The sequence below is a fragment of the Salvelinus fontinalis genome, chromosome 41, assembly GCF_029448725.1.
Source record: "Salvelinus fontinalis isolate EN_2023a chromosome 41, ASM2944872v1, whole genome shotgun sequence".
Lineage (NCBI taxonomy): Eukaryota > Metazoa > Chordata > Actinopteri > Salmoniformes > Salmonidae > Salvelinus > Salvelinus fontinalis.
The window spans coordinates 16318163-16332189 of NC_074705.1; the positions used below are offsets into that span (position 1 = coordinate 16318163).

General features: G+C 42.1%; 1 protein-coding gene across 7 annotated transcripts in view; it reads right to left on the minus strand.

Moving 5' to 3' along the window:
* The window catches only part of LOC129840671 (low-density lipoprotein receptor-related protein 1B-like), a 202929-nt gene that overhangs the window by 27340 nt on the left and 161562 nt on the right, over nt 1-14027 (minus strand). For 2 of the 7 annotated variants that reach the window (XM_055908710.1, XM_055908707.1), the window contains exons 70-75: nt 13893-14025; nt 8922-9167; nt 8444-8581; nt 6355-6492; nt 5810-5929; nt 5286-5527 (exon numbers count right to left, since the gene is read on the minus strand). In XM_055908710.1, coding sequence (XP_055764685.1) covers nt 5286-5527; nt 5810-5929; nt 6355-6492; nt 8444-8581; nt 8922-9167; nt 13893-14025 — 1017 coding nt within the window. Of the gene's footprint in view, nt 1-5285; nt 5528-5809; nt 5930-6354; nt 6493-8443; nt 8585-8921; nt 9168-13892; nt 14026-14027 lie in introns of all 7 variants that reach the window. The other 5 variants (XM_055908711.1, XM_055908705.1, XM_055908709.1 and 2 more) reach the window with 3 other exon arrangements.

The window sequence follows — 14027 nt, forward strand, 5'->3', positions numbered from 1 at the left end:
AGACATACAACAAGAGACTTGCAGCTGTAATTGCTGCAAAAGGGGGCTCTACAAAGTATTGACTTTGGGGGGATGAATAGTTATGCACTCTCAAGTTCTGTTTTTTTTGTCTTATTTCTTGTTTGTTTCACAATAAAAAGTATTTTGCATCTTTAAAGTGGTAGGCATGTTGTGTAAATCAAATGATACAAACCCCCCAAAATAATTTTCAATTCCAGGTTGTAAGGCAACAAAATTGGAAAAATGCCAAGGGGGTGAATACTTTCACATGCCACTGTATAAGGTTCCACAGTTGACAGTGCTTGTCAGAGCAAAAACCAAGCCATGAGGTCGAATGAATTGTCTGTAGAGCTCCAAGACAGGATTGTTTCGAGGCACATATCTGGAGAAGGGTACCAAAAAAAATTCTGCAGCATTGAAAGTCCCCATGAACACAGTGGTCTCCATCGTTCTTAAATGGAAGAAGTTTGGAACCACCAAGATTATTCTTAGAGCTGGCCAAACTGAGTAATCGGGGGAGAAGGACCTTGGTCAGGGAGGGGACCAAGAACCCGTTGGTCACTCTGATAAAGCTCCAGAATTCCTTTGCTGAGATGGGAGAAGGACAACCATCTCTGCAGCACTCCACCAATCAGGCCTTATGGTAGAGTGGCCAGATGGAAGCCAATTCTCAGTGAAAGGGACATGACAGCCCGCTTGGAGTTGCCAAAAGGCACCTTAAGACTTCCAGACCATGAGAAACAAGATTCTATGGCCTGAATGCCAAGTGTCACGTCTGAAGGAAGCCTGGCACCATCCCTACGGTGAAGCATGGTGATGGCAGCATGATGCTGTGGGAATGTTTTTCAGCGTCAAGGTCTGAGAGACTAGTCAGGATCGAGGCAAAGATGAACGGGGCAAAGTACAGAGAGATCCTTGGTGAAAACCTACTCCAGAGCGCTCAGGACCTCAGACTGGGGCAAAGGTTCACCTTTCAACAGGACAACAACCCTAAGCACACAGCCAAGAAAATGCAGGAGTGGCTTCGGGACAAGTCTCTGAATGTCCTTGAGTGGCCCAGCCACAGCCCAGACTTGAATCCGATCGAACATCTCTGGAGAGAGATGAAAATAGCTAACAGAGCTTGAGAGGATCAGCAGAGAAAAATGGGAGAAACTTCCCAAATACAGATGTGCCAAGCTTGCAGCGGCATACCCAAGAAGACTCAATACTGTAATTGCTGCCAAAGGTGCTTCAACAAATATTGAGTATAGGGCCTGAATAGTCAAGTGATATTTCAGTTTTCAATTTTTTATACATTTGAAAAATTTCGAAAAACCAGTTTTTTCTTTGTCATTATGGGGTATTGTGTGTAGATTGATGAGGAATAAAAACAACTGAATCAATTTTAGAATAATGCTGATACGTAACAATGTGGAAAAAGTCAAGGGGTCTGAATTCTTTCCGAATGCACTGTATATCACACGTACTTGACCTCTATAAAAGAATTTGGCTCCTTCTCTGGCTATAAAATGATCCTAATGCCTCTAACCCCACAGCCAAACAAGTCACATTACCCTCTTTACCTATCACTTTAGAAAATAAGGGATTTACATAACTGGGCATTTCAATTCGATCCAATTTGAAAGTGATGGTTAATGAGAATTTCAGTGCAACATTGGAGAAAATAAAGATCTAAGTACAGTAGATGGTCTCCACTTCGTGTTACTCTTTAGGTTCTTTTTTTGTTGTTACTCTTTCTGGGAAGGCTTTCCACTAGATGTTGGAACATAGATGCGGGGATTTGCTTCCATTCAGCCACAAGAGCATTAGTTTGGTTGGGCACTGATGTTGGACAATTAGGCCTGGCTCGCAGTCGGCATTCCAATTCATCCCAAAAGTTTTCGATTGGGTTGAGGTAAGAGCTTTGTGCAGGCCAGTCAAGTTCTTCCACACTGATCTCAACAAACCATTCCTGTATGGACCTCGCTTTGAGCACAAGGGCATTGTCATGCTGAAACAGGAAAGGGCCTTCCCCAAACTGTTGCCGCAAAGTTGAAAGCACAGAATCGAGATCCACCAAACCCAGATTCGCCCGTCAGACTGCCAAATGGTGAAGCGTGATTCATCACTCCAGAGAACGCAATTCCACTGCTCCAGAGTCCAATGGCGACGAGCTTTACACCACTCCAGCCGACGCTTGGCATTGCGCATGGTGATCTTAGGCTTGTGTGCAGCTGCTCGGCCATGCAAACCCATTTCATGAAGCTCCTGACAAACAGTTATTGTGCTGACGTTGGTTCCAGAGGCAGTTGGAACTCGGTAGTGAGTTTTGCAACTGAGGACAGACCATTTTTACACGCTACGCACTTCAGCACTCGGCGGTCCCATTCTGTGAGCTTGTGTGGCCTACCAGTTTGTGGCTGAGCCATTGTTGCTCCTAGACATTTCCGTTTCACAATAACAGCACTTTTGCACAGCAGCACAGTTGACTGGGACAGCTCTAACAGGGCAGAAATTTGACTAACTGACTTGTTGGAAAGGTGGCATCCTATGAAGGTACCACGTTTAAAGTCACTTGGCTCTTCTGTAAGGCTATTCTACTGCCAATGTTTGTGTATGTAGATTGCATGGCTATGGGCTCGATTTTATACATCTGTCAGTAATGGAAATAGTCGAATCCACTAATTTGAAGGGTTGTCCACACACTTTTTTTCCGAATAGGAAACATCCTAGAATTAGTCTCTACTTTGCAAAGCCCCAAAAATGTTGAAGGGCTCTCTCTACCCAACATTAAACTCTACTATTGGGCATTTCAGCTGTCACTGAGTATTTGGCTTGAAGTGCCTTTGCGGAAAATAGAGGAGGCCAAGTCTCACCCAATTAGAATTCAGGACCTTCCTTCTTCTGCGATAAAGCAAAATACTGCCTCATCTTTTATGGGATCTATTGCAAAAAATACATTGACTGTTTGGTACCAAATTAATAATTATCTGGGCACAACTTGTAATTTTCACGATATCTCCTATTTGCAGTAACACTTTTCTTTATCAGGCTCTATGCCCTTTAACTTCCCTCCCTCCAAGGTAATCATGTTTTGAAGGATATCTTCAACCTGCAAGGGTTTCCTTCAAGATCAGAAAAAGTAATATTCTCTCCCTGGTTCTTCCGATTTTTATTTTATTTGATCTCAGACTCCATACAGTGTTGAAAACCTACAGGACCATGAACCAGGCTACCACTCTTTATTGAACTAAGTGATGTAATAAATGTACCCAATCTAAGGTGGGCAATTATATGCATAAGGTTTTGGAGCTGTGTACAAGTGAAGACTTTGGGTCTTTGAGTTCATGTTGTTGATATTTGATATGTTATTCAAGGCAGGAACATACCTGCAAGGCCCATCCCTCCTCTTGCTTGGTTGTAACCCTAGCATTTTGCTAACTTATGAAGAGAGGCGGATTGTTATGGCTGCAATAACAGCAGGCAAAAAAAAAACTATTCTAACATGCTGACCATAAATGTAACATATACATGTTATTCAATCATTGCACGCATACTGCTTGTGCGCGCCAAGAAGCGTCTGCGTTAGCAAGTGCTAAAATAGAAGTCTGTTCTATTTGTGATGCTGAACGCGGTGCAAGTCCTGCCTCTCCTGTCTCCTCATTGGTTTATAGAAGCAGATACCCACGTGCCATCTGCTCATTGGTTATACCCACGTGAGTGATTGAAATATGAACTGAGGTCGGTCGGTCATCATGGTAATGCTATGAAAGTTAGATGCCAATCGCCATATAAAGTTCAAAGAAGAAAAAGCCTGGAAGGAGGAGAGATGACTAGAAACGGTTGACCGTTTTATTTGTGGATTAATTGTTGGAGTAGAGGACCTTGTGCATTTCAGGTAAAATAACAACTCAACATTTATATCCCAGGACAAATTAGCTAGCAACAGCAAGCTAGCTAAATAGGACAAATTAGCTAGCAATAGCAAGCTAGCTAAATAGGACAAATTAGCTAGCAACAGCAAGCTAGCTAGCTAAATTGCCATACATTTTTACTGCTTTTCGACCTGTCCCCAAATTAATATAATTGGTTCAGAGTTTGTTTTGATATTTCAACCTGCATGTTGTGATCGCGTTTGGTAAGGGAGGACAAAATCAATTTGCGCACGTCTGAGCATGGTGTAAGGAATTGGTTTGAACTGGGTATTGCCCTTTGCAGATTTTGGTTGCTTATGTATTTTGACATTGCACAGCTGGAAAGAGCCACTGCCAGACTGTGCGGGGCCAAGCCCGAAACTCTGGTCAATTGGTCACATGCTATGTCCCACTTGCAAGAGCAAATTTAACAACAATGTTTGGTCTTGCGGATGGGAGATAACATTGTCCTTCTCTGTCTTTTTAAACAGTTTGTTTTCCTATGCGGCTCTGGTTTGGTAGCCTTTGAGAATAACATTTGAATAGACTGATTGAATTTGGAAACACAAACATATTTGTCTTTAAACTGTTTTGTTCTTTTTCATTTGTATGTTTTAGTTTTTTTACATCTTGTTTGTTTGTTTTCCCCCTGGACATATTAGTATGTATTGTATCTTGAAACTGTAATTGTCTAGGACATGCAAGAAAAACAAAACAATTAATGTTCGCAACAAAAAAGTGAAGCATCGCCATAGATGAAATGAGAAATTAGTGATCAAACCTGAGTTAGTAAGTAGCCTGTCTTTGATAGAAGGTGAACAGCTCGCCTTGCTCCCTCCGACTGTCAAACAAACTGCGAGATTTGGGGATTTTTTTTCACGAAAGTATCACAAAGTACTATTATGAGTAATGTGACGCATTACTTTTCATACAAAGTAATATATTACCTGTTCAAGTAACTAATCCCAACACTGTTAACATGCAACAGATTCATATGTTAATGCAAACCCCAAATTTCCCTATAGAGGTGCTGACTGAGGGTAAACTGTATAAATAATAAAGAAAGCCGCACACTAAAATATGCTCCCAACAATTTAATGGTTACAGCCAAATTGTTGGGAGCATATTTAGAGTGTGATTTAACAGAAAATACACAACATTCAGATACAGTAATAAAAATGATTACATTAAGTAATAACCCACCACCTCTAGCCCACTCAAACCATTTACTTACTATGATTCCGCTATTTGAATTGTTGGGAGCATGTTTAGAGTGTATACGGTATAATATACCTCAGCTTTCAGCCAATCAGCATTCAGGACTTGAACCACCCAGTTTATAATAAGTAATAACCCTCCACCTCTAGCCCAGTCAAACCCTTTACTTACTATGATTCCGCTATTTGACTTGGTGAGACTTCTGTCTACGATGTCTTTGTAAAACATTCCACCAGGGTTAAACTGTGTGGCCCAGACAAACTTGTGTCGGTGAAAGAGAGCGTCCATCCCAATGATTTTAGCATTGTCCTCAATGCGAGCATGCAGTTTCTGTCCGTGGCTCTGCTTAAACGGATAGACAAAACTTCGGATTTCAGTGTCATTAGCGACGTAGAGCACCTGATCCTCTGGTCCTGCCCGTTGAGTTCATTAAGGTAGAAGAAAAAACACAAAGGAAATAATATAAATGAAAAAGAGTGTACATTCCAGATTACAACACAATAAGCATATTCAATGTAGCTTCTACACAATTAGCATATTATAATCGAAACAGATAGTAGCAATCAGAATAATTGTGATGCATAATTGATCAAGCCTAATGAAGTGGAATTTTGATGTGATGTGTGAATATCAAATTGTCATGCGTTTGATTACGTACTGTACATGTAATCAAAATAGTCACGGTAAGCTCTTACCTTTGGTTATACATTCACCGTCGATTTCTTTAAAGTTACGGTCACATGTGCATTTGAAGGATCCTTTGGTATTGGTGCAGTAGTGAGAGCACATGCCAAACTGAAGGCATTCATTGATCTCTGAGAAATAGATAAAGAACGAAGGTTGTAATTCCCATACAGCCATACATGATTAAAAGAGGTTCCGTCACAATTCTGTCTGAGCTCTGTCCTTGAATATACAGAGATAACCTCTTAGGAGTAGTACCAATTCTATCTTTGACAGTTCATATCTCAAAACTAGCCCAACACATTTATCAAATAGAAAGAACAGGCAGAGTAGCTACGCTACACATTGCCATTGTCCAGTGGTCAGGAGCTATCGGAGCTTTTCTGCCGTGATAACGACAGACTTGACGCGATGGTGCATGCACTGTAAAGTGGGGCCTTCTTGCTGTCTGCTCTCTATTAGAATGGCAACTTCACATTTCAAACTCTTAGCCGCAAATGAATGCAAAATAAAAACCCTGCGACAGAGAAGATAAAAGGCGACGCCGTAGCTGTACCTTCACATTGCCTCGTCGTCTGGCTCCTCTGAAAGCCAGCCTTGCACTGACAGAGTGAATCTGTTCCTGTGTTATTGCAGAACGCGTCATCTCCACATAGACCCACTCTCTCTCCACATACCCCTGCCTTGGAAACCACTGTAGAAAACACGGACATCACAATAACCCATCACATATGGTGTAAGTTGGATGCTCTTTGTGCACAAAAAAAGGGTTCCAAAAGGGTTCTTCGGCTGTCCCCATAGAATAACCTTTATTGGTTCCAGGTAAAACCGTTTTTGGTTTCTACATGGAACCCAAAAAGATTCTACCTGGAATCAATAAGGGTTCTTCAAAGGGTTCTCCTATGGGGACAGCCGAGGAACCCTTTCATATATTTCTCTCTAAGAGTGTGCTTTGATTAATACACTGAAATTGTAACATGGTGATTTGAATAATAAAAACATCCATTAGCACAGTCAGTACACCACTTCCCTCTCATTCAGCTTTTGTAAATGGAGAATTCTACGTGCTGGGATTAAACATGCCCTGAGTGCACAGATGTTGTTAGAGCTGACAGTTCCCAAAATACATGATTTTATGCATTTTAGTTATGCTTTTAGTTCCGAATGTTCGATCCAGGAGAGAGCATTTATTTGGAAGATTATGTGGGACTTATCCTGCCTTCCTTCCTTCCTTATACAATCTTTCTTGGGAGTACTGAAACTAACTGAGCCTGAACTGAAATGATAGAGACAGATAGAGAGAGACAGATAGACAGATAGAGAAAGACAGATAGACATAGAGAGAGAGACAGATATATACAGAGAGGGGGAGAGACAAATATAGACAGAGAGGGGGAGAGACAAATATAGACAGAGAGGGGGAGAGACAGAGACAGATACAGAAAGCAAGGGAGAGAGCGAGAGAGAGCGAGGGAGAGAGTGCGAGAGAGTGAGCGAGAGAGAGCGAGAAAGCACGAGAGAGTGAGCGTGCGAGAGAGCAAGAGAGTAAGTGTGAGAGAGTGAGTGCGAGAGAGCGAGAGTGAGTGCAAGAGAGTGAGTGCGAGAGAGCGAGAGAGTGAGCGGGAGTGAGAGAGAGAGAGCGCGAGAGAGCGAGCAGGAGAGAGCGAGCATGAGAGAGCAAGAGAGAGAGAGAAAGTGAGAGTGAGAGAGAGAGTGTAAGAGAGAGCACGAGAGAGAGAGAGAGAGAGAGCGAGAGAGAGAAAGTGAGAGAGAGAGAGTGAGAGAGAGAGCGAGAGTGTGAGAGAACGCAAGAGAGAGAGAGAGCATGCAAGAAAGAGAGCGAGAGCGAGAGAACGTGCGAGAGAGAGAGCGAGCGCGATAGAGTGAGAGAGTGAGCGTGAGAGAGCGAGAGAGTGAGCGAGAGCGAGGGAGAGAGAGCGAGGGATAGAGAGAGAGAGTGCGAGAGAGCGAGCAGGAGAGAGCGAGCATGAGAGAGTGAGTGCGAGAGAGCGAGAGAGCACAAGAGAGAGAGAGTGGGAAAGAGAGCGAGAGAGCGAGCGTACGAGAGAGGGAGAGAGCGCGAGAGCGGGAGAGAACGCAAGAGAGAGCACGAGAGAGAGAGCGAAAGCATGCGAGAAAGAGAGCGTGCGAGAGAGAGAGCGAGAGCTAGAGAGAGAGAACGTGCGAGCGTGAGAGAGCGTGAGAGAGCGAGCGCGATAGAGTGAGAGAGTGAGCGTGAGAGCATGTGCGATAGAGCGAGAGAGTGAGCGAGAGCGAAGGAGAGAGAGTGAGGGATAGAGAGAGAGCATGAGAGAGTGAGAGAGAGTGCGAGAGAGTGAGAGAGGGAGCGAGCATGAGAGCCTGAAAGAGAGAGAGCGCGAAAGAGAGAGAGCGCGAAAGAGAGAGAGCATGAGAGAGAGAGAGAGAGAGAGAGAGTGAGAGCATGAGAGAGAGTGAGCGTGAGAGAGCGCGAGAGCATGCGAGAAAGAGAGAGCGAGCGTGAGAGAGCGTGAGAGAGAGAGCGAGCGCGATAGAGCGCGAGAGAGAGACAAAGACAGAGATTGAGATCGATATCGAGGGAGAGATATTTTGAAAGAGAGACAAAGGTCAACATCGAAGAGTGAGAGACTTTGGAAGCCACGTACCACCTTTACAGTCGAGTTCATCCGAGCCCCCGTCTCCACAGTCATCGAACAGGTCACACTGCAGCTCCTGCGCGACGCAGCGATGGTTACTGCAGGTGAACTCCACCTTACCACAGGGCCTTGGGGTCTGCATCACGTCTTCTGATCCAGGATACAGGACAAGCCAGGGGGAGAAGGAGAAGGTAACAGCCATGGGGCCAAAGACAGAACAGGCATGTTTCAACACCATAGCTAGGCTATTGCTATCTCCAGCTTAAATTTTTTACACTAACAATGATGGACGTGTGTGTGTGTGTGTGTGTGTGTGTGTGTGTACAGAACTCCCCTGTAAAATAGATATTGGTCTTAATGGGACTTCCTGCTAAAATAAAGGTGAAATAAAACATGTAGACAAAACAGAGGAGCTTTGTGATTCTGGGTTATTTGTGATCATCTGAATGATTTAAGTTCAAAAGTTAGCAGACATGATTGGACTCACCACAATCGTCTTCATCGGAGTTGTCCCCACAGTCGTCGATTCCGTTGCACACCTGCTCCGAGCGCAGACACACCCTGTCGTTCCTACAGCGGTAGGGTCTGCTCGGTGGACACGGCAGTTTAGCACACATGGCAGAGTCTTCATCAGAGTTATCTCCGCAGTCATCCTCTCCATCACACACCCAGATGTAAAGCTTACACAGTGTGTTGGTACAGATAAACTCATCCGCACGGCAAGAGTGGGCTGCTGCAAGAGAAACAACACAGTAGGAAACAACATGATTTTTCACCTAAATATGATTTTTCACCTAAATATGATTTTTCACCAAAATAGTTTTTCACCAAAAATATGATTTTTGGACTAAATATGATTTTTCACCTAAATAGTTTTTCACCAAAAATATGATTTTTGGACTAAATATGATTTTTCACCTAAATGCGATTTTTCTCCAAAAATATGTTTTTTCACCAACATATGATTTGTCCCCTAAATATGTTTTTTTTTAAACAAAAATAAGATTGACCTATTGAGTATTACTTGGGAGAGTAATACTCAATAGGTCAGAGGAGGGACCAAGTCACTATTGTTTGAGTCACAAGCAAGTCACAAGGTCCAAGTCTCAAGTCGAGCCCCAAATAGAACTGTCAATTAAAAAAAATACACATACAGTACCAGTCAAAAGTTTGGACACACCTACTCATTCCAGGATTTGTCTTTATTCTTTACATGGTAGAATAATAGTGAAGACATCAAAACTATGAAATAAGACACATGGAATCATGTAGTGACCAAAAAAAGTGGTCACTACATGTCAAGGCACACCCTGCCGGTGTGTATTCGTTAGTTGGATTCCGATTTCTAAACGTTTTGTCTGTTGCTAAACGTTTTGCAGTGGAATTAGACTAATGAATACACCCCTGTTATCAGAAACGATATAGAAAGAATATAACTTGAATCCAATATATATTTAGAAATGTGAAATACTGAAAACTGAATGAATACATTAATACATGGGTATTGGCATGTATTGGTCCCACTGAATTATTTGTGTCAGTTAGTTTATATTTATTAGTTGAATTTCATAGATGTAAATGTCAGGTAGCCTAGCAGTTAAGATCATTGGGCCAGCAGTAACCGAGCTGACAAGCTGAAAAATATGTCGATATGTCCTTGAGCAAGGCATTTAACCCTAATTGCTCCTGTAAATCGCTCTGGATAAGAGCATCTGCTGAATGACTTAAATGTAAATGCTTTGACATGTAGTGTCACTACACTACAGCAAAAAATATTTTAGATTTGAGATTCTTCAAAAAAGCCACCCTTGCCTTGATCACCACTTTGCACATTCTTGGCATTCTCTCAACCAGCTTCACCTGGAATGCTTTTCCAACAGTCTTGAAGGAGTTCCCACATATGCTGAGCACTTGTTGGCCGCTTTTCCTTCACTCTGCGGTCCAACTCATCCCAAACCATCTCAATTGGGTTGAGGTCAGGTGATTTTGGAGGCCAGGTCATCTGATGCAGCACTCCATCACTCTCATTATAGGTCAAATAGCACTTACATAGCCTGGAGGTGTGTTTTGGGTCATTGTCCTGTTGAAAAACAAATGATAGTCCCACTAAGCGCAAACCAGATGGGATGGCGTATTGCTGCAGAACGCTGTGGTAGCCATGCTGGTTAAGTGTGCCTTGAATTCTAAAGAAATCACAACAGCAAAGCACACTCACACCTCCTCCTACATGCATCATAGTGAGAACCACACATGTGGAGATCATTCTACTCTGCGTCTCGCAAAGACACGGTGGTTGGAACCAAAAATCTAAAATTTGGACTTCGCCTGAAATGCTTTTCCAACGGTATTGAAGAGTTCCCACATGCTGAGCACTTGTTGGCTGCTTTTCCTTCACTCCGCAGTCCAACTAATTCCAAACCATCTCAATTGGGTTGAGGTCGGGCGATTGCGGAGGCCAGGTCATCTGATGCAGCACTCCATCACTCTCCTTGGTCAAATAGCCCTTACACTGCCTGGAGGTGTGTTGGGTCATTGTCCTGTTAAAAAAACAAATGATGGGATGGTATATCGCTGCAGAATGCTGTGGTAGCCATGCTGGTTAAGTGTGCCTTGGATTCTAAATAAATCACAGACAGTGTCACCAGCAAAGCACCATCACACCTCCTCCTCCATGCTTCATGGTGGGAGCCACACATGCAAAGATATTCCGTTCACCTACTCTGCGTCTCACAAAGACACGGCGGTTGGAACCAAAAATCTCAAATTTGGACTCATCAGACCAAAGGACAGATTTCCACCGGTCTAAGGTCCATTGCTCGTGTTTCTTGGCCCAAGCAAGTCTCTTCTTATTATTGGTGTCCTTTAGTAGTGGTTTCTTTGCAGCAACTCGACCATGAAGGCCTGATTCACGCAGTCTCCTCTGAACAGCTGATGTTGAGATGTGTCTGTTACTTGAACTCTGTGAAGCATTTATTTGGGCTGCAATTTGCGGTGCAGTTCACTCTAATTGTCACGCCCTGACCATACAGAGCCTTTGTTTCTCTATGGTGTAGTAGGTCAGGGTGTGACTAGGGGGTATTCTAGTTTATAATTTCTATGTTGTGTTCTAGTTTATATTTTCTATGTTGGTGTTTTGTATGATTCCCAATTAGAGGCAGCTGGTAATCGTTGTCTCTAATTGGGGATCATATTTAAGTAGCTATTTTTCCCACCTGTGTTTTGTGGGATGGGATATTGTTTTGTGTTTGTGAACCACGTAGTCATGTTTAATTGTTAGTTTATTTGATTTATTTGTTTTTTGCTTTAGTTTCACTTTTCAATAAATATGTGGAACTCAACATCCGCTGCACTTTGGTCCCGTTCTTACAACAACTGTGACACTAATGTACTTATCCTCCGCAGCAGAGGTAACTCTGGGTCTTCCTTTCCTGTGGAGGTCCATGACAGCCAGTTTCTTCATAGCGCTTCCACAAATTAACTTTTAACAAGGCACACCTGTTAATTGAAATGCATTTCAGGTGTCTGCATCATGAAGATGGTTGAGAGAATGCCAAGAGTGTGCAGAGCTGTCATCAAGGCAAAGGGACGCTTACTTTGAAGAATCTCTAACACTTTTTTCTAACTACATGATTCCATATGTTGATTTCTTCACTATTATTCTACAATGTAGAAAATAGCAAAAAATTAAGAAAACCTTGAATGAGTAGGTGTGTCCAAACTTTTGACTGGAACTGTGTTTGTGTGTGTGTGTGTGTGTGTGTGTGTGTGTGTATACATTTGTGTGTGTGTATATACGTGTGTGTGTGTATATATCTATATCTACGGTATATACACAATGACTTGTTCAACTACAAATCTTTGTCTATTTATTGATGCTACCAGACAGCTTATTTTATTATTTTGTCTACAACACATGATGATTATGTAATAATTCATTTTAACAACAAATTCCAAATGCAAGCTTTATGAGTACATTATCAATTTCAAACAATTTTGACATACCAAAAGACCAGTCGTCCTATTCTAGTAATTGTTGCTTGATGCCACATCGATAGTGCTCTTGCAAAATAAACAGTTAATATTCTTTATTATCAAAATGTTTTTGAGTTGCATATTTATTTATGGCAATCCTCTCCATACAATTTGACATTGCTCTGCTCCCGATCCTATAGCTGTACAGCAAATTAGCAATCTGTTCACTAGCACACCCAACCTGTGTTGATTGACCGTTTGCTGGTCCAATCAGTGGGCAGTGTGTGTGTTTCACTAGCCAATCTGTTACACGTGCATTTTGCAAGTGCAATGCTGCGACTACTGTGTCTGACTGTGTGGAAATTAATTCACTGAGACTCTGTGCCTCAAAATGACTGACACACCTGGCCAGGTAATTTAGTCATCAGTCTCTAGTCAAAGTCGAGTCTTGAGGCTCCAAGTCGAAGTCAAGTCTCGAGTTCTTTTCTTTTCTATCAAGTCGAGTCTCAAGTCATGAAATTTGTGACTCGAGTCAGACTCGAGTCAGAGTTATGTGACTTGAAGCCGCAATAGGTTGAACTTGAATGCTTTTCTGAGAAGATGAGGGAACAGCTGTTTCTCTTTATATTGATTTAATACTGCAACCCACTTTCTACTTGCCTCTCCCATCCAGTGGTGTAAAGTACTTAATTAGTACTTATATATTTTTTTTCTTAAGTCGTTTTTGGGGGCATCTGTACTTTACTTTTTATATTTTAGACATCATGTACTTTTTACTCCACTACATTCTTAAAGAAAATAATGTACTTTTTACATTAGTTTTTACTTTTTACATTTTCTGACACCCAAAAGTACTAATGTTGAATGTTTATCAGAACAGGAAAATAGAAAATAGATGCACTTATCTAGAAAAAATTAAAAAACATCCCTGGTCATCCCTATTGCCTCTGAACTGGCAGATTCACTAAACACAAGTGCTTTGCTGGTAAATGATGTCTGAGTGTTGGAGTGTGCCCCTGGCTATCCGTACATTTAAAAAAAGAAAAGAAATGAGTGCTGTCCGGTTTGCTTAATATAGAGTATCTGAAATTATTTATACTTTTACATTTGATACTATATTTTAGCAATTACATTTATTTTGCTACTTAAGTATATGTAAACTAAATACACTTAGACTTTCACTCAATTAACATTTTACTGGGTGACTTTCACTTTTACTTGAGTCAATTTTTATTACGGTATCTTTACTTTTGCTCAAGTACTGTATGACAATTGGGTACTTTTTCCACCACTTTACCCATCAACATTTCCTCACAATTACAGAGAGCACTCTGACTGAAGAGAGACAGCAATGGACACACATTTTTTACATAATACTGACTGAGTGAATAAAGAACATTGTGTGTGTGTGTGTGTGTGTGTGTGTGTGTGTGTGTGTGTGTGATGAGCTTGTGCATGCGTGTGTGCATGTGTGTTCTCGGCTCACCCTGGACACAGTTATGCTCATCACTGTGATCCACACAGTCAGGCAGGGCATCACAGTGCCAGCGGCTAGGGATGCAGTGAGCTCTGTTCAGACACAGGAACTGATCCTCCCTGCACTCCCTCACACAGTCTACCT